General features: G+C 32.1%; 3 protein-coding genes across 3 annotated transcripts; 1 reads left to right on the top strand and 2 right to left on the bottom strand.

The window, feature by feature from the left end:
• Positions 1-1,255: 1,255 nt before the first annotated feature.
• LOC103833819 (probable zinc transporter 10) lies at positions 1,256-10,015 on the bottom strand. The gene is made up of 4 exons (XM_009109877.3): positions 8,800-10,015; positions 5,066-5,215; positions 3,539-4,726; positions 1,256-2,617 (listed from the first exon to the last, which is right to left on the bottom strand). The coding sequence occupies exons 1-3, from the start codon at positions 9,415-9,417 to the stop codon at positions 4,421-4,423; spliced, it is 1,074 nt and encodes a 357-aa protein (XP_009108125.1). The 5' UTR covers positions 9,418-10,015; the 3' UTR covers positions 1,256-2,617; positions 3,539-4,420.
• Positions 10,016-14,428: 4,413 nt separating this feature from the next.
• LOC117127115 lies at positions 14,429-19,874 on the bottom strand. Its single transcript, XM_033276424.1, has 4 exons — positions 19,561-19,874; positions 19,236-19,489; positions 19,075-19,162; positions 14,429-18,999 (listed from the first exon to the last, which is right to left on the bottom strand). The coding sequence occupies exons 1-4, from the start codon at positions 19,813-19,815 to the stop codon at positions 18,352-18,354; spliced, it is 1,245 nt and encodes a 414-aa protein (XP_033132315.1). The 5' UTR covers positions 19,816-19,874; the 3' UTR covers positions 14,429-18,351.
• On the top strand, positions 15,259-20,165 carry LOC108869308. Its single transcript, XM_033276425.1, has 2 exons — positions 15,259-17,267; positions 17,380-20,165. The coding sequence occupies exon 1, from the start codon at positions 15,315-15,317 to the stop codon at positions 16,419-16,421; it is 1,107 nt and encodes a 368-aa protein (XP_033132316.1). The 5' UTR covers positions 15,259-15,314; the 3' UTR covers positions 16,422-17,267; positions 17,380-20,165.
• Positions 20,166-21,692: the final 1,527 nt, after the last annotated feature.

Raw genomic sequence — 21,692 nt, 5'->3', positions numbered from 1 at the left:
ATATCATGTTTTCCCACCAAAACAAAAAAAAATCTTATTTTCTGCTAAAACACACAAAATTGTGTTTTTTTCGCCAAAACTATAGAATCGAGTTTTTCGACTTCAAAATCGAGTTTCTCGCTATAACCACAAAATTGTGCCCAAGCCGTAAAATCGAGTTTTTTTTTGCCAAAATCGTAAAATCGAGTTTTTTCCTCTATCACCGTAAAAACGAGTTTCCCGCCAAAACTGCCAAAATCATGTTCTCTTTTCAAAAAAAAAAAGTGTGATTCTAGCCAAAACCGCAAAATCAAGTTTTCCACCAAAATCATAAGATCGATTTTTCCCGGCAAACCAGAAAATCATGTTTTTCGGCCAAAACCATAAAATCATGTTCTCCCACCATAACTATAAAATCAATTTTTTACGTAAAAACCACAAAATTGTGGTTCCCCCATCATAACTGTAAAATAAATTGTCTGCAAAAACTGTAAAATCTATTTTTTGCCATAACCGTAAAATTGAATTTGTCCTAAGAAATCGTAAAATCATATTTTCCCACCAAAACCAAAATTGTGTATTCCTTCCAAAACCGTAAAATCATGTTTTCTGCCATAACTATAAAATCGAGTTTTCCTGACAAAACCGCAAAATTGTGTTTTCTTACCAAAATCGTAAAATTGTGTTTTCTTACCAAAATCGTAAAATTTTGGTTTTTGCCAAAACTGTAAAAATGAGTTTTTTCGCAATAACTGCAAAGTTTTGTTCTCCGCCAAAATCGTAAATTATTTTTTCTCGCCAAATAGCAAAATTATATTTTCCACCATAATCATAAAACTGTGTTTTTCCGAAGCCTACACAGTATTTTTATTTGTAACCCCTCATTAACTTAAATGAATTATGGACTGAACCAAATCATTAGTCAAATGAGTTCGTTTAATCCATTACTCATGTAAGCTTAAAACTATTTGGATATGACTTGGTTTGGATTGGTTTACCCATTTTGACACCTCTACCCAAACCCCAAAATATACAAGAAAGCCCAAGAAAATAAAAAAGAAGAAATTTTAAAATATATTGTGATATCTAAAAATAACAGTACATATATTTTCAGATTATTCAGGTATTTGATTCGGTAAAATAGCCATATGTGAGGTCGAATCATGCACCCTAAGAATTTTTAGATATTATTTTATATTTTTGTGTATCATAATTGTTTTTGTTTCTTGGATTTGTAGATATATTTTGGGTTTTGTATATATTTTGGGATGTTGGGTTTTTATAGTTTGTCAAGAATTTTTAGGTATATTTTGTGTGTTTCGGTATATTTTTGGTACTAAATATTTTTATTGTTTTCGAGTATTCAAAAATATTTTGGTATATTGATTTTTTGGATTTTCAAATATATTTTAAACTTTTAGGTATTTATAGTTTCTCAGAGTTGCAAATATATTTTGGGTTTTTGGTTTTATTTTTGGATTATAATTTTAAGTTTTCTCGAATTTTTAAATATATCGGATTTGAGTAATGTTTTTAGTTTTTTGGGTAATGTTTGAAAAAATAACTATATAATTATGTGGCAACTGATTCAGCAGAAACTACACATATGGCGTCTGACTCAGCATAGTTGACCAACATCATTTTTATTAAAGTTTATTTTGACTTGGATTTAATAGTCCATGTAGTTATTTGAATTAATGATAGTTTATATGAAATTGGCTCTATCAAAATTGAGATAGAAAAAAGCACAACGAAAATTGTTGGCGCTGGGATTGACCATTTTGTGGTCAGAGCCCATTTCCAGATGAAAAATGAAGTAACACCTGGAGTAAGACTATATATTAACTGACCGCCTAACCATGTCATAACAGATTATACACTCAATAAAACTTGACATTAAATTCTCTTGTATCTCTTGCACAAGTGGAGGCAGATTTGGGACTTTTAACACGGTATTTTCTTTATCTGGCACCATCAGCTTAGTCACAGTCCATCTTAGACCCATCTCTCTAGCGGTTATCTGGCGAACGTCTTATAGTGCCTGTGCCATTACTCCTCACACTGAGCAGTGTTCTTCTGTATGCTAAAAGGGCAGGTAATAAGGTTGAATTAGACTTTGACGGCACAGTGTTTTCTGAAAATGTCTTTTGTTAAAATTAGACTTACACCTGTAACTGTGAGATCATAATCACTAGGACTAGGCAAAAAATCTGAACACAAAGAACCGAACCGAATCCGATCCAAAAAAATAGTACCGAGCCTGAACCGAAATTGATTAAATATTTGAACGGGTTTAAAATTTGAATATCTAGAGAACCGGAACCGAATCCGATCCAAGCAAAAATATTTCGGATACCCGAATATATCCGTATCAGATTTATATACTTAAATGTATTAATTATCTTTCGATTTAATATCTAAAATAACTAAAATAGATAAGGTATTTTTATATTGTCCAAAATACTTGAAAATATGTACAGATAGTCAAAAATAATTATTTAAAATAATTTAACAATACTTAAAACACCAAAAATATTTGAAATATATCTTGATAAAAAAGAGGCTTCGGTATAACGGCAAAAACTAACTGCATATAACCATATTTGTCAGTATAACAATAATAAAAAAAAAAAACTGACTATGAATCCTACCTTTTCTAGAGAAGCATATTGAGAAGAGAGAGAAGAGAGAGAAAGTAGATCTGGTTCCGGTGAGCGGTCGGCGCGTCGGCGCGCGTGCCGTCACCGGAACCGCTTGTCCTTCCTTGTCCGTTTAAGCAGTCCGTTTTTTGGCTCTCTCCCCTTGATTCGCCTTGCCGGAGTTCTGGTTTAGCTCTCATCCGGAGGCGCTAGCTCGATGAGTGAACCGCCATCTACGGTGGATGGGTTGCTGGAGTGAAGGCGCAGTCACGTGGAGGGGTAAAGTGTGGTGAAGTTATACTCCGGGAGGTGGAGGCTACTAAAGCTCCGTCGCCGCCGGTCAAGTCTCCGGGAGGTGTTTGGCTTCTTCAGCAAGCCTCGTCGGTCCTGTCTCCGGGGGGTGAAGGCGTACTTAGCCTTGCGTCGCCGGTTCTAGTGGGGTAAAGTGGTGTTCTCGGTTTTGGATCGAACATAGTGTTGGATCGATGAGTTCTGTGGTTCGTGGCTTTCACAAGGCGGATGAGGGCTCGAAGAGATCGAGGCGGCTCTCCGTAGAAAGGTCAGTAAACGGAAGAAAAGAGGTTTCGGTGGAGGCTCTCCGGTTTTGAGCTCCGCCGTAACGAGGGTTTCGGTGGTGGGGTTTGGGGCTTCTCGCTTCGCCGACGGTCAGGTCGAGGTATAGGTTGACGCGTGGCGCGCTGAGAAGGAGATTACAACACGTGTCCCGCCTCCTTGACGAGTGGGTCATAAGGGGAAGTCCGGCCCGTTGAGTTTGTGGCGTTTGGTGTGGGCTTTAGGCCCGTCTTGTGTTTTAAATTTTGCCCAGCGTTTTGTGGGCCTTAGTATTGTAATTTGTTTCTGGTGTTGGGCCAGCCTTGTTGGGCTTAGTCCCCTGAATTTTAATTAAAAATAACTTTGACGGGAAAAAAAAAAAAGAATCCTACCTTTTCTTGGATCTGCCTTATACACAGCATCAACATCTGTCCACAATTAAACAGACCCATTATAGCTGCGGAGAAGGCACTTCTTGAGAGTTGTTGGAATGTTCTGCAGTGTACTGACTATGAATCCAGTGGCACCCATTCTCGGGAAAACAATCATTGGTGGTTTCCCTCATTCGTAAGTCGTCGCCTGGAGATCTTGTCACCTTAGCATTTTTACCACTTACGCTGTTACGCATCCTTTGCATTATTTCATTTAATTAATCTTCAAAAATCATTAAAAACTTTAGTCAGATTAGAAAGCATCTTCCATAGTCATAATACAGTACTACTACATACTAGCTAAAAGACCATGCTGTCAACCTAGGAAAGGATGTACAATTAAAATATCCACTAAATGGGAATATATATGATGATCGAGTGTTTTTAGCTTAGTTTGTCAATCATTTCTGATTTCCTCACTGGAGAGATTTCATATTTTTTTTTTTTGCATAATCTAAGTATAGAGTTAACAAATAATTGAAGAAACACATTCCAGAATTGAACTGGATTAGATTTTTTTTCTAGATTTATCTCACAAGCTATATATCTTCAAGAGATTAAAACCAAGGTCAGAGCCGGCTCTAACACCAAACATCAGAAGTTTGAGCTTCCAACCCAAAATAATATATCTATTCATCAACTTTTTATTCACAATTATCCTGCTCAAAAAAATTGTTTAAAGATAACAAATCGGAGTCCTTTAAATTTTCAAATCATTTTAAATTTTACAAACATATTTATTAATGGTCCACATTTTTGGGCTTCTAACCCTCCTCACATTTACAGGACAGCACTAGATAATGTACCACAGGCACATCATCAAGTCCACTTAGCTAGAACGGCCATGCCACCCGCCCCAAGCAAAACTGCGGCGTATGACTTCAACTGAAGCTTGATGCTCCGTTGCATCTTCTGACCCATAAAATCTGCGGCCAGGAGATCAACTAAAGCCATGTAGATGAGTAGTCCACTAGAAGACGCGTTGAGCAGACCAACCGTTATGAGCGAGTCAGGGCCATTCTCTTTGTACGTTTTAGATAAGGCCATTCCTAGAACCACCCCGAAAGGTGTTGTGACTGAAAAAAAGAAGGCCATCACCGCCTTTTTGGCCCACCCGTACTCGGCCTGCGCGTGTTCTAAAGTTTTTCATCATGATGCATCACATAATTCATTAATATAGTTATGTATTTTATTTATTATTGGACAGTTGATTTCAACAATAAAAGTTCTTATAACTTTTTTCTCTTTCTCTTGTTATTGGTGTATTCTATACTCACTTTTATCTCCAATACTCATAAAATCAGTGGATTACTAACTTATTCCCGCGATTACATTACATCACATGATTGCATGAGTAAATTTATTCAAGAAGCAAAAACTGTGGAGTAGCCAAAGTGTAGAGATGACCGGAGGGGGAATCGACTACATCAGACCCAGCTAATTAATTGAAAGGGAAGGATTAACCTGGAGGATGCAGCCGCCAAGACCCATGCCTTCAAACATTTGGTGGAAGCAAAGAGCAGCTATGAGGCCTTTGATGGTGCAAGTATTGTTAGTGGCTCCTACTGATAGTCCTATCACTATCGAGTGCACCACTATCCCTAGCTCCAGTACCTGTTCCATTTATTCATTTTTCTGCCTTCAAATCAAGGTCTCCTATTCGGTTAAACTTCTTTTTTTTTGGTAAAATTAAACTTATTTGTTTTGAACTAGAAAGAGGAAAAATGAAAGGGATTTGAAACGCAAGCACGAGAAAAGTAAGGAGAAATTGGAATACCACAATTGGATATAACTTTCCAAAAATACATTCAATCAAAAATATTTTAACAGTTAGATTTAAGGTTTAATTATTATTGTTTAAGATTTGGTATTTAGGGATGGAGTTGAGTTTATAAACTTTATCAAATTTGTGGTAAACTAGAATTCTTCCAAAAGTAACCTTATTAATATATTTTTAATTGAGCCTATTAATATCTTATGTAGCTAAATTTATGTAAACAGGACTACCGGTATAAGCTATTCAAAATAAAATCTCTATAATATTATTTGAGAAGTCAGTTTTCTACGTGTCGCGTTCACGTTAATTCTTACAACGGCTATTTATAGAGGTACCCTTAATGAATTAAATTATTATTTCAAATTGCCATTATTAAAAATATTTAATAATTTATTTCATTTAAATTTAGTTTCATTTTTTATATTTTGTTAACTAACATATATAATAAAAAAGGAAATATTCATATAATAAAAACAAAAATAATATTTACAAAAATGAAAATAGTTAATTCCAATTTACATTTTAAATTTTAGTTTCCTTTTTTATTTTTAGCATAGATAATAAAAAGGAAATGTTCATATATTAAAAAACGTAAATACTATTTACAAAAAGTAAAGACAAGTTATTTTATGAAAAGATATATTTATATAATGTGATTTCATAAAAAAATAAAGTTCACAAAAAAACCGTTTTGATGTTAAAAAAGATAACCTCTCTTTAAAACATAATATTAAAAAAACATAATATATATTAATTAATAAAAATATTTTATTTGTGTCAGTCATTTACTTAGATTTTAAAAAAGGCAATTTAAATAACATATACTAAAATATCATTGATGAACTAAAAATATTTTATAATTGATACGATTGAGATGTTTATTCAATTTTACATAATTTCTTTTTGTTAAACTTTAACTATGAGTTTTCAAAATTTTACAAATATCAAATTATACAAATAAATTCACAGAATTATATATATATATATATATAAAGCTGAACTAATGAAATAAGTAAAATCAAATTTAGTTTGACTAGAATCAAAAGTAATTGTGCTTTGAATTGAAAAAATATGTGTAATTTAATATTATCCACAAATGAGTAATTTAAACAATCTATATTTTTAAGTCCAAGACCAAAATATAAATGTAAAAAATAAAAATTAATCAAAAAATTAATCTGTATTAGCATAAAAAAATACTACGGTTAAATTTGGAGAAGTAAATACAATTCAATATACCAAAGTAATAATCACATCATCGATTATAGATATTATATATTCAAATTATATGTCTAATTAAAATAATGTTATATAAAAGAAATCATATATAGAAACTAAAATGAGAATATTAATAATGATAATATATTTATTTGTATATATTTATATCCATGCAAGAGCACGGGAAAATCACCTAGTAATAAAATATTTTTAAATAAAAGATTACATACAAATCGAAGTACCGAAACCCAAACCTTATGAAAAAGGACCAAATATATTTCAGTTTCTATATTGTACGAATAAATAAAACAACTGAAAACCAAATTATACACTCGTTATTCGAATACAAAATTTCGTAGATAGATTTAAGATATTTAAGTGAATTAAATAATAGTTATATATTCGACAGGTTCATCGGTATTTTCTGGGTAATGCAAATACATATTTTCTGATAAATCGGAATATATAGGAATCCTTCAAACACCAATATTGGTTACACCAGCGTATTAAACCTTAAACAATAATCACTATGTCTTAAAAAAAAATTTAACAAACTACCACATTCTTAGTATCAGATTTTCATGTTTACTTTAACCACATTATCTTTAAAAGAGGTAACTAAATACTTATAATCCTACGATTAATTAATCTAGACTTATGTCCCGCTCTTTTCTACTAAATTCCTCATGAATGAATGAATTTATAAAGAAAAATTTTTCTCTGCAATTCTGATGAGGAACAAAATGAATAAAAAATTTTATTTTTTATTTTTTTCAATTCCTCAAATGAAAATTTATTTTTCATTTTGTTTATTTTTTTTCATTCATCTAGTGGTCACCAATCAAAGCTTTAGTGTTTAAAAAGAAAATTTAAATAAATCAATAAATTTTTGAAATGAAATTTTTAATTTCAAAAAGAAAATCTGAAAAGAAAAACTCGGAAATAGAAAATTCGAAAAACAAATTATGACAAAAATGAATTTAAGAACGTATAGTTTAAAAATATAAAAAGAATATTTTAATAATTATTTATATTTACATATCTATAAAGCAAAGATATGAGTGTATTTTTCCTCCTTAATGAAAATCCTCATACTTAGGTATTTTTGAAAATGCCCCCGTAAAAAATGTAAACATAAATAATGGTACCAAAAGGAAGGTAAAAGTGAAAATTTTCCTGCCCTAAATCTAAATGTTATAATATTATTGATCGAAGACATTTTTGAGAACTAGTAGCGAACTTATAGTATTTTAAGCAATTTATGTTCAATTTTGTGTGAATTGATCACAAAGCTATATATATATATATATTTAAAATTAATAATCGAACTAGAAAAGAATGATGATGATATTTGCTATAATACACTTTTATGTCTCTATTCATATGCCATTTTTATTTGGGGAAATTTTTAATTTTACAATAATTTTGATACCACTTTCGAAGTATTTCTTAAAATGATGACTATTTTCATAAATATTCTAATTTTTTGATGAAAAAACTTAAACCAACCCTCCTAAATTATTTATAAATGTTTAAAAATTATTTATAAAAGTTTATAAATCCAAACTCATCCCATAAATACTAAATCCTAAACTCAAATGTTAAGATATTTTTGATTGAATGCATTTTTGAAAGTGGTATCCAATTTATGGTATTTCAAGCAATTTCTCTTTTTATTCTATTAATGTTGATGTAAAAGTTCCATTTGTTTGTGATTTAAAGGCACATAAAATCAGGTAATACTTTTTTTTATATATATTATCTCATTTTATACTTTATGTAGAACTTATAACATAAAAAATAAACCTAATTATCTATCTCAAGTACAATAGTATGACTTGGGTAGTTAATATTCTTAATTTTATGCAGTATACTGCTTTATTTATTGATGTAATAATTAATATATTTTTATTTTTGTGACTTAATCAATATGTAAATCATTACGAAATAGAATGAAAATTACACATACAAAGAAATGGATAGAAAATCAAGAAATTGTCTTGAAAATTTTGAAATGGTTATTCGTTTTGTATAAAACATTAACTAGTTATCTTCTATTTGTCGAACGATATTTTTGTGACATGGACGATTGTATAGTTATAGCCGTTTAGACACTTTTAGTTTCATAAAAGTATCTGATGGATTCAAATTAAGAGTGTTATATTTTTGTAAATTAAAAAACGAGGGTAAAAGTATACTTAACGATGGCAATAACACGATATCGCAGAAGCTGTAAATTAGAACCAAGTTCTTTCCCGTTGCTATGATGAAGACCATGACCATAATGAGACACATGCCCCATCTCCTCGTCAGGACTCGCGGCGGATGCCACATCGGCACATGGGTCTCTCCTAACGGACTTACTGAAGAGGCTAGTGGTAATAGAGTCAACCATGAGTGTGAACACTGCCGAGATCAAGGCGACAAAACCGGTGAATGGAAACTTGTGCCAGGGGTTATCGTTAAGACAATGAGAAGAGAGCATTTCGAAGGAATCAGGTAGAACATGTATGAAACCAGTAGCGAGTATGATTCCCGAGGCGAACGATTTGACGATGAGGAAGAGAGATCTCTCTGGTTGGAAAGCAGAAACTGAACGAGCGAACAACGGGAGGCAAACGCCGATAAGACTTGTGATGAGAATTGTAAAGACTGCTACGAGTTTGAGATTAAATGCTTTGTTTTTGTCGGTACATGTGTTGTCATACTCGGGTGTGCACTCTTTATCGGATTGAGAAAGAGCTCCATGGAAATGGGAGATGGAGAGGAGGAGGAAGATGGTAATGGTGGAAGAGAAGATTACATTAGCTTTAGGCATCATCTTTCTCGTTGTTTGTGTGGAGGTTATTGAGTTTAGAATACTAGATTGTGTTTTGTTTTATAAAAGAGAAGAAGATAATCTCAATCAAAATAAGTGTCGGTATTTCGTACTAATTAACGTCGACATGTTTGGTTAATGAATTATTGTTGATGTTGAAATGATCAACTGTCGATATTTGTAAATAAGAAGAATTTAGGATTGGATTAATGATTTTTAGATTTTTAAAAGTCTATCTAACTACCGGAAGTACATAACAACTTGTAATATTTAAAAGTCGGATCCACATAAATCAAGATTATGAAAGAAAACTAAAACATAAAAGATGGTTTTATTTTTGTTTTTATGAAACGAAAATAACTAAATAGCAAATGTAAGCAATGTAAAGATCAGAAAGAGAAAACACTATATATGTATAGTTAGGACAAGTTCAGAATCGTAAATAAGAACTGAAAATGAAAATTATTAAGCTTGTTTTAGAACTCAAATCACATATCTATAATTAACATATTGTCATAACATCAAATAATATATCAACCATCTTAAACAATTTGAATTCAAAAAGTTAAACATACATAAAATTTGTGTTTGATATGTTTATAAAACGCTTTTACATTAGTTTTCGTTGAGAAGTGAATTTTTGTTTATCGATGTTTTTGCAGATTTTTAAACACTATTGATATGTTAAACAACCTGAGGCTTGCGAGTCAAGTCTCAACATTAATATCAACAATAGACCAAAAGCATCGAACTCATCCTCCCAAGTTCTGCAAAAAATCTGAATAATGGTTTCCCAGTGTCCTGGTTATTTCACTATCTTGTTAATCTTCACCTCTGTCTTTCCCAACTCTGCTCTAATATTTTTGAGAAAACAAATTTGGTCTTTTGCAATTACTCACGGTTTAAGAATTTTCTGAATATTCATGATATTTATCGCCTTGGGTTGGTGAAGAGATCTTCCGATTCAGATATGTTATCTTGAAGGTGAAGCTAAGGAGGTAGAGTTATAAATGCAGGCATCCATCTAAGCAAAAAAATAAAAAACAGACTTTCTAAGATTGTATTAACTAGCTCTCTTAATGAAATCAACATAAAGTGATTAAGTGAAATAAGGCAATCAACAAAAATGGATGGATATTCCAAAAAAGATCTGTGTTTCGGAACCTTTAGATGCACATCACAATTTACATTTTTATGGAAAGTTTGCTGCTTTGAAGATTTTAATTAATAATTTAAGGAAAAGTCAACTCATTTTGTATATGGAAAGGTTGTTGCTTTTCAGAGTTTGTATGATGCTGCAATATGGGCTAATTTGAATCAATTATCAGCCAAGACAAATCATTAGATTGATTAAGAGTAGCTAGGCCTGTCCAATCCGGGTTTCGGTACGGTTTCGGTTCGGTTTTTTCGGTTTTTCGGTTTATAAAAATTAGATACCATATTAGAACCATATCTAATTTGGTTTGGTTCGGTTTTTATACTACCGGTTTTCGGTTGATTCGGTTTTATACCAAAGAAAACATTATTATTTAGTTTGGTTATATATTATATGAATTTTAAAGAGTCATGTTGTTAAAGCTATCATTTATCAAAACGTTCATCTTATAAATAATCATTGTCAAAGAGTAACAAAATAAGCAAATAAAATAATCAAATCAAAAACCAAAACCATAGCTCAAAGTTGTGAAAAATAAATAATAAAAACAAAACATATGCATGAAAAAACGTTTTCCCACTCTTCCATAATTGGTGACATTGTTCATCAGTCATGCCTCCTCTGACTGAACGTGAAATTCTGTTAGTTTACAAATAAAAAAAATTGTGAATAACTCCAGTGCTCGTAAATATAATAAATCAATGTTTACAAATTAAAATATGAATTACCTTCTACTAGAGAGTCCATGAATTCATATTCATCCAACATCTGTTCGATGCTCTTTTGTTTATTACAGCTCTTCTTGTTCTCCTCTGTTTTTTCAAAGAAATTTCTTGTTACCATCTAATTTTACAATTTCTCAAAGCATGAAAAATCAAAAAGAGAAAATTATTAAGAGATACCTTCACTCAGTCAATGATTCAATGGCAGTAGGAACTAAGAAGCAAAAAGTTAAAAGAAGAAGACTATTCCACCTACGGCTGCTGTGAGTTTTTTAAATTATTGTTTAAGTATTTTCAATTTAGGGCTTCTTTAATATAAAAGTATATGGTATTATTTATTAACAAGAAAATTAACTTATATAACATATTAACATATCAGTTACACGTATTATGTACCCTGGCGTTATATAATGTATATATTTATATGTTCTTATTTTAATCGGTTTTATTCGGTTTATTCGGTTTATTCGGTTATAAACCTAACCATATCCAAATCCTACGGTTTTTATAAAATCATATCCATTCGGTTTAAATGGTATATACCAAAACCAAACCATATTGTCTATTTCGGTTCGGTTCGGTTCGGTTCGGTTCGGTATTACCATATTGAACAGGCCTAAGAGTAGCTACCAACATACAAGTTGGTTACAACAACCACATCACTAAAGCCAATTCTTAAGAAAAAAAAACACATGGTTGAGTCCAAAGCAATTTAAGCAGTTTTTTTATTTATAAATCTGGCATATCTCGGACCTTTGAAAGTGCTCAAACTAACTTCTAAAGAGAGGTGGAGTCTGTCGATGAACCTCTCTTCGAGTTGCTTAAGCAGTTTTTGGATCAATTCAAATATCAATAGTGGAATTTGAGGAACCAACAAATTCCATAGTTTATAGTTGACGCTTTTACTCGTGAATTGGATCTTATTTTGTGGTGGTATCATCAAGACTTCTGAGGCGGTAACAAAAGCACAAATAATCCCCCTTTTCCGTTCTAGCCTCATCAGTATTGAACAGAAACCTCTTCTTCCTCTCTCTCTACAACAAAAAAACCACCCGCTTCACATGCTTTAGCTCCGGCATCCGGTTGGACGACACCGGAGGCACCTCCCTCCCTCTATTCTCGGTTTAACCTTTCCTCTCTGGTCCTCCTCCTCCTCTCTGGCCGATATGCTCGGCGCCCTAGGTCCTTGCGGGTTTCTTTCCACCGGCTGCCTGCTCATGAGGGTTCGTCAGCTAAGGGTTCGCCTGTGTCTTGGTGTTCCAGCAAGGCTAGGAGAGGGAGGCTTAGGTCAGAGTGCCGGCTTTTAGGGTTTCGATATCAACCGTACATCATTTTAAATTTTACATCTACGGCGCCTCTCAATAGTTTGCTGGCGCATGATTCGGTATATGAACTCCTTGCCAGTATAGCTGTTAGTGTGTGTGACTTCTCTTTACTCTGTTCGCTTTACATACTTTGTTCTTTCTGGTTACAGTGTCCTAAAAGTGTGTTTGTTGGGAGCTAACTAAAGTCTTAACAAAAGTTCTTTTTAGACCTTTGATAGACTTTAGATATTTGTAAATTAAAAATTGTATAAATAATTTCAAATTTGAAAACGAATAATTCGAAAAGTATATTTTTTAAATTTTTAATTATTTATTTATATTTATATATCAATAAATTAATGGTCTTTTGCTTCTTCAATAAAACCTCATCCTTTACGGATTTGTGAAAATGTCCCTCTATAGAAAGTAAACAGGAATAATGTTCCAAAATTGAGGTAAAAGTAGAATTATCCCTTGAAAATTTGCAATTTTAAATATTATTCAACTCTATGTATATTACATTGTACAACATTTTTCCTAAATTCAAATTTCAAAATGCTCCCAGATAAATTTTTGATATAAATTCATTATAATATATCTTAATAATTTGAAAATATAAAATTTTCAAAATAATTTAAATATTGAAAATATAAATATTACTTTCAAACAAATGTTGCTAATATGTAGGAATAAGGAAAACAAATTCATATTTAGACAAAACAAAAGGTTGATAATTTAACTGTGAGAAAATATAGTCTTCTATTGGAGATTTAATGGTTACAACTATTTAAACGAATCATTGCAATTGTTTAGATAAACATTTACAACTATTTATAAAAACCATTACAATCTTTAAAGATTAACCATTACAACATTTGGTGTTCATTGTATTTTTTGGTGTCCAACGGTTACAATTTTGTATGGTTAACTGATACAACATTTGTTTTTGTATATAAAAAGTTGTGAATATTGAGAAACAATTATCACAAAAAATTCTCAGAGGATTACATACAATTGTTTTGGAGAATCACATACAATGTTAGACCAATTGTCATATCATTTTGATAAATGTTCAAATTCTTGAAGAACTATTACTTTATTTTATGTACTTTCGAAACATTATATATTTCAGTGGATATATTATTTAAGTGTAAAATTATGTTAAGAACATGTATTTGATAGTATAAGACCATTTCCAAAAATTAGGTTATCTTCTAATGGTACTCTATTTTATAGTGAAAATATAGTGAAGAACAAAAAACAATGAATTACTCTATTTATGAAGTAACTATATTTTTTTTTCTATTATTGTATGAAAAATATAGTACGGTTAGAAATTTTTTTACTCTAAACTCTATTTTATAGTGAAATATTGAATTATGTTATAGATACTCTAAAGCAGAGGATGGAAATATAATTTATTAAACTATATAAAAGAACGCCTACTCCATCTCATTCAAGCATATGCCTGAAACGTGGGGATCGAAGCCTAAATCAAGAGATGTATATTTATCAAAGATGAAAGCATACTCCGAATTGAATATTTGGCGAGGAATATTTTGAAATTGTGCAGTAAGTCAAGGATAAGTTCCCGACTACCATCCATTAGTTAAGGAAATTCTGTTTTGTCAAGCTTTATTTTAGTTTTTTGGTCTGATTGTTGCACGTGTTAAAATATTGATTATGGGTAAAAGAATAAAAAAATATACACCATGAGGAAATAGCTGTCATGCGGATTAAGGAATCCGCAAAGGCTAATAAAATAGGTTGCTTAATAATATTGAACATAAGAGCATCTTTATCCAACACCCCATTTGAGGTGCTTATTTTTTTTTTTTCTGATTTAAAAAAAACAAAAAAAATTAAAAAACCCATCAATCGCGGGCCGTCACGTATCAGTGGGGCCCGCGAACAGTACAAACAACCCACATAATGCGACGCTTATCTGGAAACATCAAGTATCGGTTGTTACTTTTTGGGTGGGTCCCACCGACTATTAAACTAATTTTTCTTAAGCACTCCCTTCCTAAACTATCCCATTAAAAATGCTCTAAGCTTCTTATCTCGGTCAGTCTTTGCCATTGTCTCAACCCGATATTCCTAATAAAAACATTATTTCTTTTTCTCTAATTTCAACAGCCAATTTCTGGTTAATTTTGATATATACATCTTACATTCTTAAGTTATTATATTTGTAACTTTAGACTAATATATTCAGTACTCAATGAAAAAAAAGAGTACTAAATAAAAATATAGGGAAAATTTGGATAAATGCACTTCAATAAGAATATTATTTGAAAAATACACCTTTGTTTAAACTTTTTGAAAAATACACTTATCTATATATAAATTTACCAAATTGCCCAATTTTAATATTTATCAATTCTTATAAAACAATTTTTTTAAACAATTTTTTAAAAGAAAATCGAATGAGAATATGGAATATCTTTTAAATATACTGCACAATATCTTTCTCATATCATTTTAATATATTTTAAAATTATTTTTTTATTTTGATTTAAAAATTAAAGAACGCAGGGTCGTCTTCTCGTCTTCTTCGTATTCATTCTACTTCTGAATTTTTTTTTCCTTTCTCTCTAGTTGAACAGATTCTTCCTCTCATCTCAAGAGGTTTGTTGTTTCATCAATCAGATTTCAATTTCTAATTCTGCTTCTCTTTTATTTTGACAATCTGTTTTTTTTTCTTTTAGGAAAATCATGTTGCATTTGGCTGGAGTGTTGGGAGAGTGGAAGATGAATAAAGGATCATGGAAATTCATGGTGAATACAACAGCAGGAGGTAAATTATTTACCTTTAGGAAAGGTTTGAAGTTTGATGATATGGTTCAGATGGTACACGAAGATTTTGGTATAAGTAGGTTGGGTAATGAGTTAGAGCTTAGCTATGCACTACCGGAATCAATGCTTCGAGATATGCCTAAGGATACGCCTCCTGTTTTTGTGAACAATGATAGGCAATTGGATTCTATGTGTGAAATGTCTAAATCCATGCCTCTGCGTCTTTGCGTCTCAGTGAAGAATGGAAACGTAGGGAACCATGATCAAGGTTTCAATCGTGAAGATACTGCCATTTATGGAAAAGGCCATGGAAAGAAGAAGAAGAATGTTGATAGACAGGATAGTAATCAAGAACCAGAAGTGGAAGTTTCTAATTTTCATGATGCAAAGGTCATTGAAAAGGGTCAATGGTTCAAGAATAAATCAGAGCTGTCTTGGAGTATACGGATGCTTTCAATCGAACGCAAGTTCAGAATTGTTGTCAGCAAGTCAGACAAGAAGTTGTTAGTTGTCAAATGTGCAGATACAAGCTGCAGCTGGATGGTTAGAGCTGCCAAGACTAATCCGACTTGCGAGTTTTTCTGGGTAACAAAGTACATCGACAAGCATACATGTTTTTCAAGAAACATTGCTGGACCGAGAGCTTCTTCCAAAGTTATAAGTAAGCTTCTTCTGGAAAACTTTGGAAACTCAGGTCTAAATATGAAACCAGAGTTGATTTCAAGTACTATGAAAAAGAGATATGGTCTTGATTCAAAGTATTGGAAGATATGGAAAGCTAGAGAAGAAGCTCGGAAGGAGGTATTAGGTTCTCCAGAAGATAGCTACGCGCAGCTTCCAGTCTACATGCATAAGCTTGTTATAGCTAATCCAGGTACAATTGCATGCCTTGAGGTTGATGCTCTGCATAGGTTCAAGTACTTGTTTTTCTCGTTTGCTGCTTGCGCCAAGGGTTATAAATACATGAGGAAAGTTGTTGTTGTTGATGGCACCTTCTTGAAAGGGAAATATAAGGGAGTTTGTTAGTTGCAACAGCTCAGGATGGTGATTCTCATGTGTATCCTCTTGCATTTGGAATAGTAGATGCTGAGAATGAAGCATCTTGGGAGTGGTTTTTCAACAGATTGACATCTATAGTATCTGATGATCCTAGTTTAGTAGTGATATCTGACAGATGCGCATCCATTGCAAAAGCAGTTGCAAAAGTGTATCCATTGGCTCAACGTGGAATATGCACCTATCATCTACGCAAGAATGTCATCTCTCAGCCTGGAGGAAGAAAGATTTCTCGCCTTGTTAAGACAGCCATCAAAGCTTAAACAACTGCAGAATTCGACCAGATTTTCAGCGAAATACGACGTCAGAATCATGAGTTGGGCGTTTATCTAGAGGAAGCAGATGTGAACCTTTGGTCACGTGCTTATTTTGCTGGAGACAAATATGACATCACTACAAGCAACGCAGCAGAGTCAATAAATGCAGTGTTTAAGAAACCACGTGAGCTACCCACTGTGTCGTTGATTGAAGCAATAAGGAATAGACTTACACGGTGGTTTTTCGACCGTCGAGAAAGTGCTGCGATGCTCAAATCTTCTCTCACGCCTAAGGTTGAAAAGAAGCTCAATAAAAGGTGTGATTTGGCGTCTACTTTTGATGGGCAGTCTATAAATCAGGATGAGTTTCAGGTAACTGATGGGTCAAGAAATTACTTGGTTGATCTTCAACAAATGACTTGCACATGTAATGTGTTTAATGTTGACAAGATCCCTTGTAAGCATGCTGCTAAGGCTGCAACAAGTCGAGGCTTGAACCCTGGGTTATTTGTGCATCAGTACTACTCAAAGGCAAACATGTGTGCTGCATATTCAGAGAGTATAAGACCTATAGATGAGCTGCTGGACGTGAAGGAAATACCTCCTCATATTGTTGCTTATAAATGTCTTCCACCAGATGTTAAAAGAGGTGCTGGAAGACCTGTGAAAAGAAGATATGAATGTTTTGGAGAACAAGCAACAGCTCGAAAAAAGCACGGAAACAAGCTTGCTCAAGATGTCATCGTACAGGACACAATCGTGCCCGTTGCGACTTTGGAATTTGACATTTTATGTTCTAAACTTATTTCTGTTTTAAATGCTTTTTCTGCAAATTTTGGTTTTGTTTACTCTAGATTTTGATAACTATTTTAGTTTTTATTTTGCAATAAGGTTGATTATTTTGAACTGATGTCGTTTGTTTGCATTGAGAAGGCACTTGAACTGCACTATGTTTGTTTGTGAAACTAAGTATGTGAAACCAAGAATAAGATTCTATCCCTCTCTCGAAGCCATCTCCAATATTATCACGGTCAATGATCTTTAATATCAATCCTCTGTTTCTCTGTCCACAAGAGTTTTCCCCAAAACAGATAACTTGACAAGCAAGTAACTAGGGTAGTGTCTTTGTCCCAAGCAGAAAGCTAACCAATATCGCTTCTCTCCTCTCGATCCGAACACTCCGAGCACAAGCTTACACGACCATGAACAAGCCCATGGTGCTCTAACTAAGTGCTCTGTGTATTGTTTCTCTTGCACGTTTATGGCCAAAATTTTTATAAAGTATTACTCATCTTCTGTTTGTTTCTTCCTATGGTAGAGTAAAACGTATTGCAACATGTATAAATTTTTACACCTATGACGAAGGAATCTCTTCCCACTATCTTTGACTTTTGCGTTTACCTCCCACTATGAGAATAGAACCGTGAGTGCATCAATTATCAAATAAAGTTTTGAAACTACGTTCGGTTATAAAAGCCAAGAAAGAAGCACGTATTGTCATGAGTTCAATAAAAAACACATATGCTATTAAATAGAAATGCAAACTGAAAACTTTAGTAAAATCATCTAAAAAATGTGAAAGACAAAGTGAAAAACAGAAAAAGCACGTCCTAAACTTTTAAAACCAAACAAAGGTAATTCTTCTAAAAATCATCAAAATGATTTCCTTCAGCAAACATATCAGCTGCAAGCTTTTTCCGGATAAATTTGATGTTAGCATCACACAGTCCAACTTCCATATCTGTGTATAATGCAAGACATTCGATATATTTGATAGCATAGACACCACAATCACCAGATTGTATGTTCTGTGGAATCTTCTTACACCTTATAATTGTGTACTCAGCATCACTTAAACCCTTTTGGTCAGCTGGGGAAGCCAATGATCTGATAAGATGTGGAATCATCATTGCAAATGGTTTCACAAACTCGGTTATCTCGTCATCTCCAGAGAGCATCCAACTATTGTCGTACACTTCAACGGTACGTTGAAGAATTGATATAGCCAAAGCAATCCAGTGGACATTCTTAATGTTTAACACCACATACGCGTCATCGACGTCAACACCAAGTCTCTTATGTGTTCTTTCACATTTAGGTAGAATACCATTGTAGTAACTGATAAACTCAGAGCTCCACTCAAAGTTCTTTGGATCTTCCAAAAACTTTTGATAGCTCCTGCAAATCAGCAATGTAAATGGTACATCCAGAAATGCCAATTTATTACTCTGAAAGGGACATGATTTTTCTCCTAACTTTCTTCTCAAAAGAGACATACCAACGTCAATATGCTGCATCAAACAAATATAATTTAGTAGATGTACACTGAATGTTTTCGATTATAAGAACATTTATAATATACTTACTTCTTCACTTAACCAAACCTTTGGTTCAATAAGCTCAGCAAAAAAAAATTTGTCTGCCTTTATGATGCCCAAATTAATTGTTATATCTCTGCAATTCACAATGTAAATGATAATATATATATTACTAATAAATCACTAAATATTTTTTTGAAAATACTAACCTGTCTATCTTCATCCATGAATCTAACCACGCATCTTTACCATGATCCACCACAGCAAATGGATCATAAGATTTCACAACTTGCTTACGTCTTTCCGTTCCTCCACTAGTATCCAGTAACATAGCAAACTTCTTTATTTTTTTATCTAATGTCTTCATTTCATTTGTCTTTAATGGTGTTATACTCAATATTTCGACCGAGGAATCTGTAGACTCTGTTGCATTCAAAGTGGTCTTCGGGTCGTTTTTCATTGTCTGCAAAAAAAAAGATTACAATCACCATAACTTCACAATAATAATATTTCAAAGATAATAATTTTGCTTACCTTTTTCAAACTTTCGAAGTTTTTGTCAAGATGATTTAACTTAGCTTTTAGGCTAGAAATTTCTGAACTAAGCTTTGTGAATCCACTGTTCAGAATTTCTTCCAACTCTTTCATATACACATGAAAGTAATCTTTCGATAAGACTTCAATGCAAGCAACACCATTTGTTTTCTGTGACTTTAAACGGTTGGTATGTGTTTGTTCTTCCTCTGCCTTTCTTTTTCCATTACTTCCTTTTTGAATCTTGTACTCCATCTCTATATAAACAACATAAATTAAAAAATTTGTAAGATACACGAATCAAATCATTGGCTCAAACAGATTTATTGGATTTTCATGACACGTGAAAAAAAGAAGAACAACGTGAAGACGTTAGTTTATCAGTGTAATTTTTTTTCATATTCAAAAGCAAAAATAAAAATAAACACATATCTGAATACATCATATTAGCTAGAACTTACTTGGCTCAGGTAGAGAAGATGGAAATATTGTAGATACAAACGTAACTTGCTTTTCTTTTTCAAAGACGTGACTTGTTTATATAAGTTGAAAAAAATAAAATAAAGTGAAATCTGTATAAACTTCATGATAAAGTCAAAACATAATTCACATGTTTATCTTTGTTATTGTAAAATTTAAATGGTAAAATAACATATTTATCTCAACACACATATTTATCTAATTTTAATGATATTATTTTATTAATTCAAATTTGTATATTAATTTCGAATTATATCTTGGGTAAAAAGGTCAAATCATAATTAAGAAAGTGTATTTTTCAAAAGTTGAAATAGAAAATGCAATTATCAAATTTTAAATCCTAAATAGGGTATTTTTCAAATTATCCCAAAAATATATACATTCTATTAATACTAAATAATTTATTTTTAGTAAATAATTAAAAAATGGCCCGCGCGAACATTAACAAGCATTTGATTGAACCATTTAATATTAGAAAGTTTTACATTTTTCAAAAATCTTAACCATTGGACTCTTTGAAATTAAAAACTCTTAAGAAATTTATATATGGTCCCTTCATCCTTTCCTTCAGCATTTGTTATTTTAAAATTAATTGTTTATTAGAGTATGTCATCATTTTAATAAAAAAAAATAATGGTGGTATTTGTTCCTAATCTCTAATCTGACTACTATTTCATTTAGGATTTAGAGTATGACATCGTAGATTCACTTGGGCAAAAGTCTACATACTGTAAGAGTTGCATCTTTTAAAAAACTTGACCACTGAACCCTTTATAGAAAAGTTGTATCTTCTCAGAAGATTAACCATTGAATCTTTTCATAATATTTAACAAATTCATATATGGTTTCTTCATGCATTCCCTTACCATTTTTCCTTTTCAATTTACTTTTTGTATAGAGTTATTTACAATCAGAAAATATAGTCTTTTTCAGAAACTCAATGATTCGGCTATTATCTCCAGGTCTACTGGATCCCTGGATCAAACTTCTCAAAATAAAAAGGTACATGTCTTCACTAAGTCGCTGATAAAATGGCAAGGAATAGAAGGAATATTTATAATTTCTATGATAATTTCATTTAAAAAAAAGTTAATAGTAAATAATTTGTATGTTCTGTTAATATAAATCTTTGAAGGGATTGGTTATCCATGTTAGATAGAGATTGCATTTAATTGATTGCATATATTGTAGATAGTTTTTTAACTGTCTTGTGACACTTAACTTCTTGATTATTGTATGAAGCGTTTATTAACCGTATTTGTTGGCTGCTTATTATCTAACGGATATAAATGTTCTCTGTTGAAGTAATTTACATAATCTCAAAAGGCTATTTCGTCTATGTACTATAATAGCAAACTTGTTTTAGTTTTCCGCTAACATCAATATTTTTATAGAAAAAGAAGTTTTATCTAACAGTTAAATTTATAACAGTTTGTCATTGAACATACAAGATCTTCTTCTTTTTATAAGATCTGACATCATCGAATTGTTTTAGCAGAGAACATTTCATTCTCTGACGTACCCTTTTACACGCTCTTTTAAATTTCTGAACAATGCACCCATTCACCCGTCTCTTTTAATTTCTAGACGATACACCCTCTCACATGTCTCTTTTCATTTCAGAACAACACACCCTTTCTCACTCCTCTTTA

This window comes from Brassica rapa, chromosome A08, assembly GCF_000309985.2.
Source record: "Brassica rapa cultivar Chiifu-401-42 chromosome A08, CAAS_Brap_v3.01, whole genome shotgun sequence".
In the NCBI taxonomy this organism is placed as follows: Eukaryota; Viridiplantae; Streptophyta; class Magnoliopsida; order Brassicales; family Brassicaceae; genus Brassica; species Brassica rapa.
This window is presented reverse-complemented; position numbering and strand designations above follow the sequence as displayed.

Excerpts from the sequence above, each read along its gene's own strand:
- LOC108869308 (XM_033276425.1), top strand. The coding sequence starts at position 15,315 with ATGTTGCATTTGGCTGGAGTGTTGGGAGAGTGGAAGATGAATAAAGGA.
- LOC103833819 (XM_009109877.3), bottom strand. The coding sequence starts at position 9,417 with ATGATGCCTAAAGCTAATGTAATCTTCTCTTCCACCATTACCATCTTC. Across the intron at positions 5,216-8,799 it reads GATATCGTGTTATTGCCATC|GTACTGGAGCTAGGGATAGT; the intron begins GTTAAGTATACT and ends TAAATGGAACAG. Across the intron at positions 4,727-5,065 it reads TTGGCGGCTGCATCCTCCAG|GCCGAGTACGGGTGGGCCAA; the intron begins GTTAATCCTTCC and ends GAACACGCGCAG.
- LOC117127115 (XM_033276424.1), bottom strand. The coding sequence starts at position 19,815 with ATGGAGTACAAGATTCAAAAAGGAAGTAATGGAAAAAGAAAGGCAGAG. Across the intron at positions 19,490-19,560 it reads ACTTCGAAAGTTTGAAAAAG|ACAATGAAAAACGACCCGAA; the intron begins GTAAGCAAAATT and ends TTTTTTTTGCAG. Across the intron at positions 19,000-19,074 it reads AGGTTTGGTTAAGTGAAGAA|CATATTGACGTTGGTATGTC; the intron begins GTAAGTATATTA and ends TGTTTGATGCAG.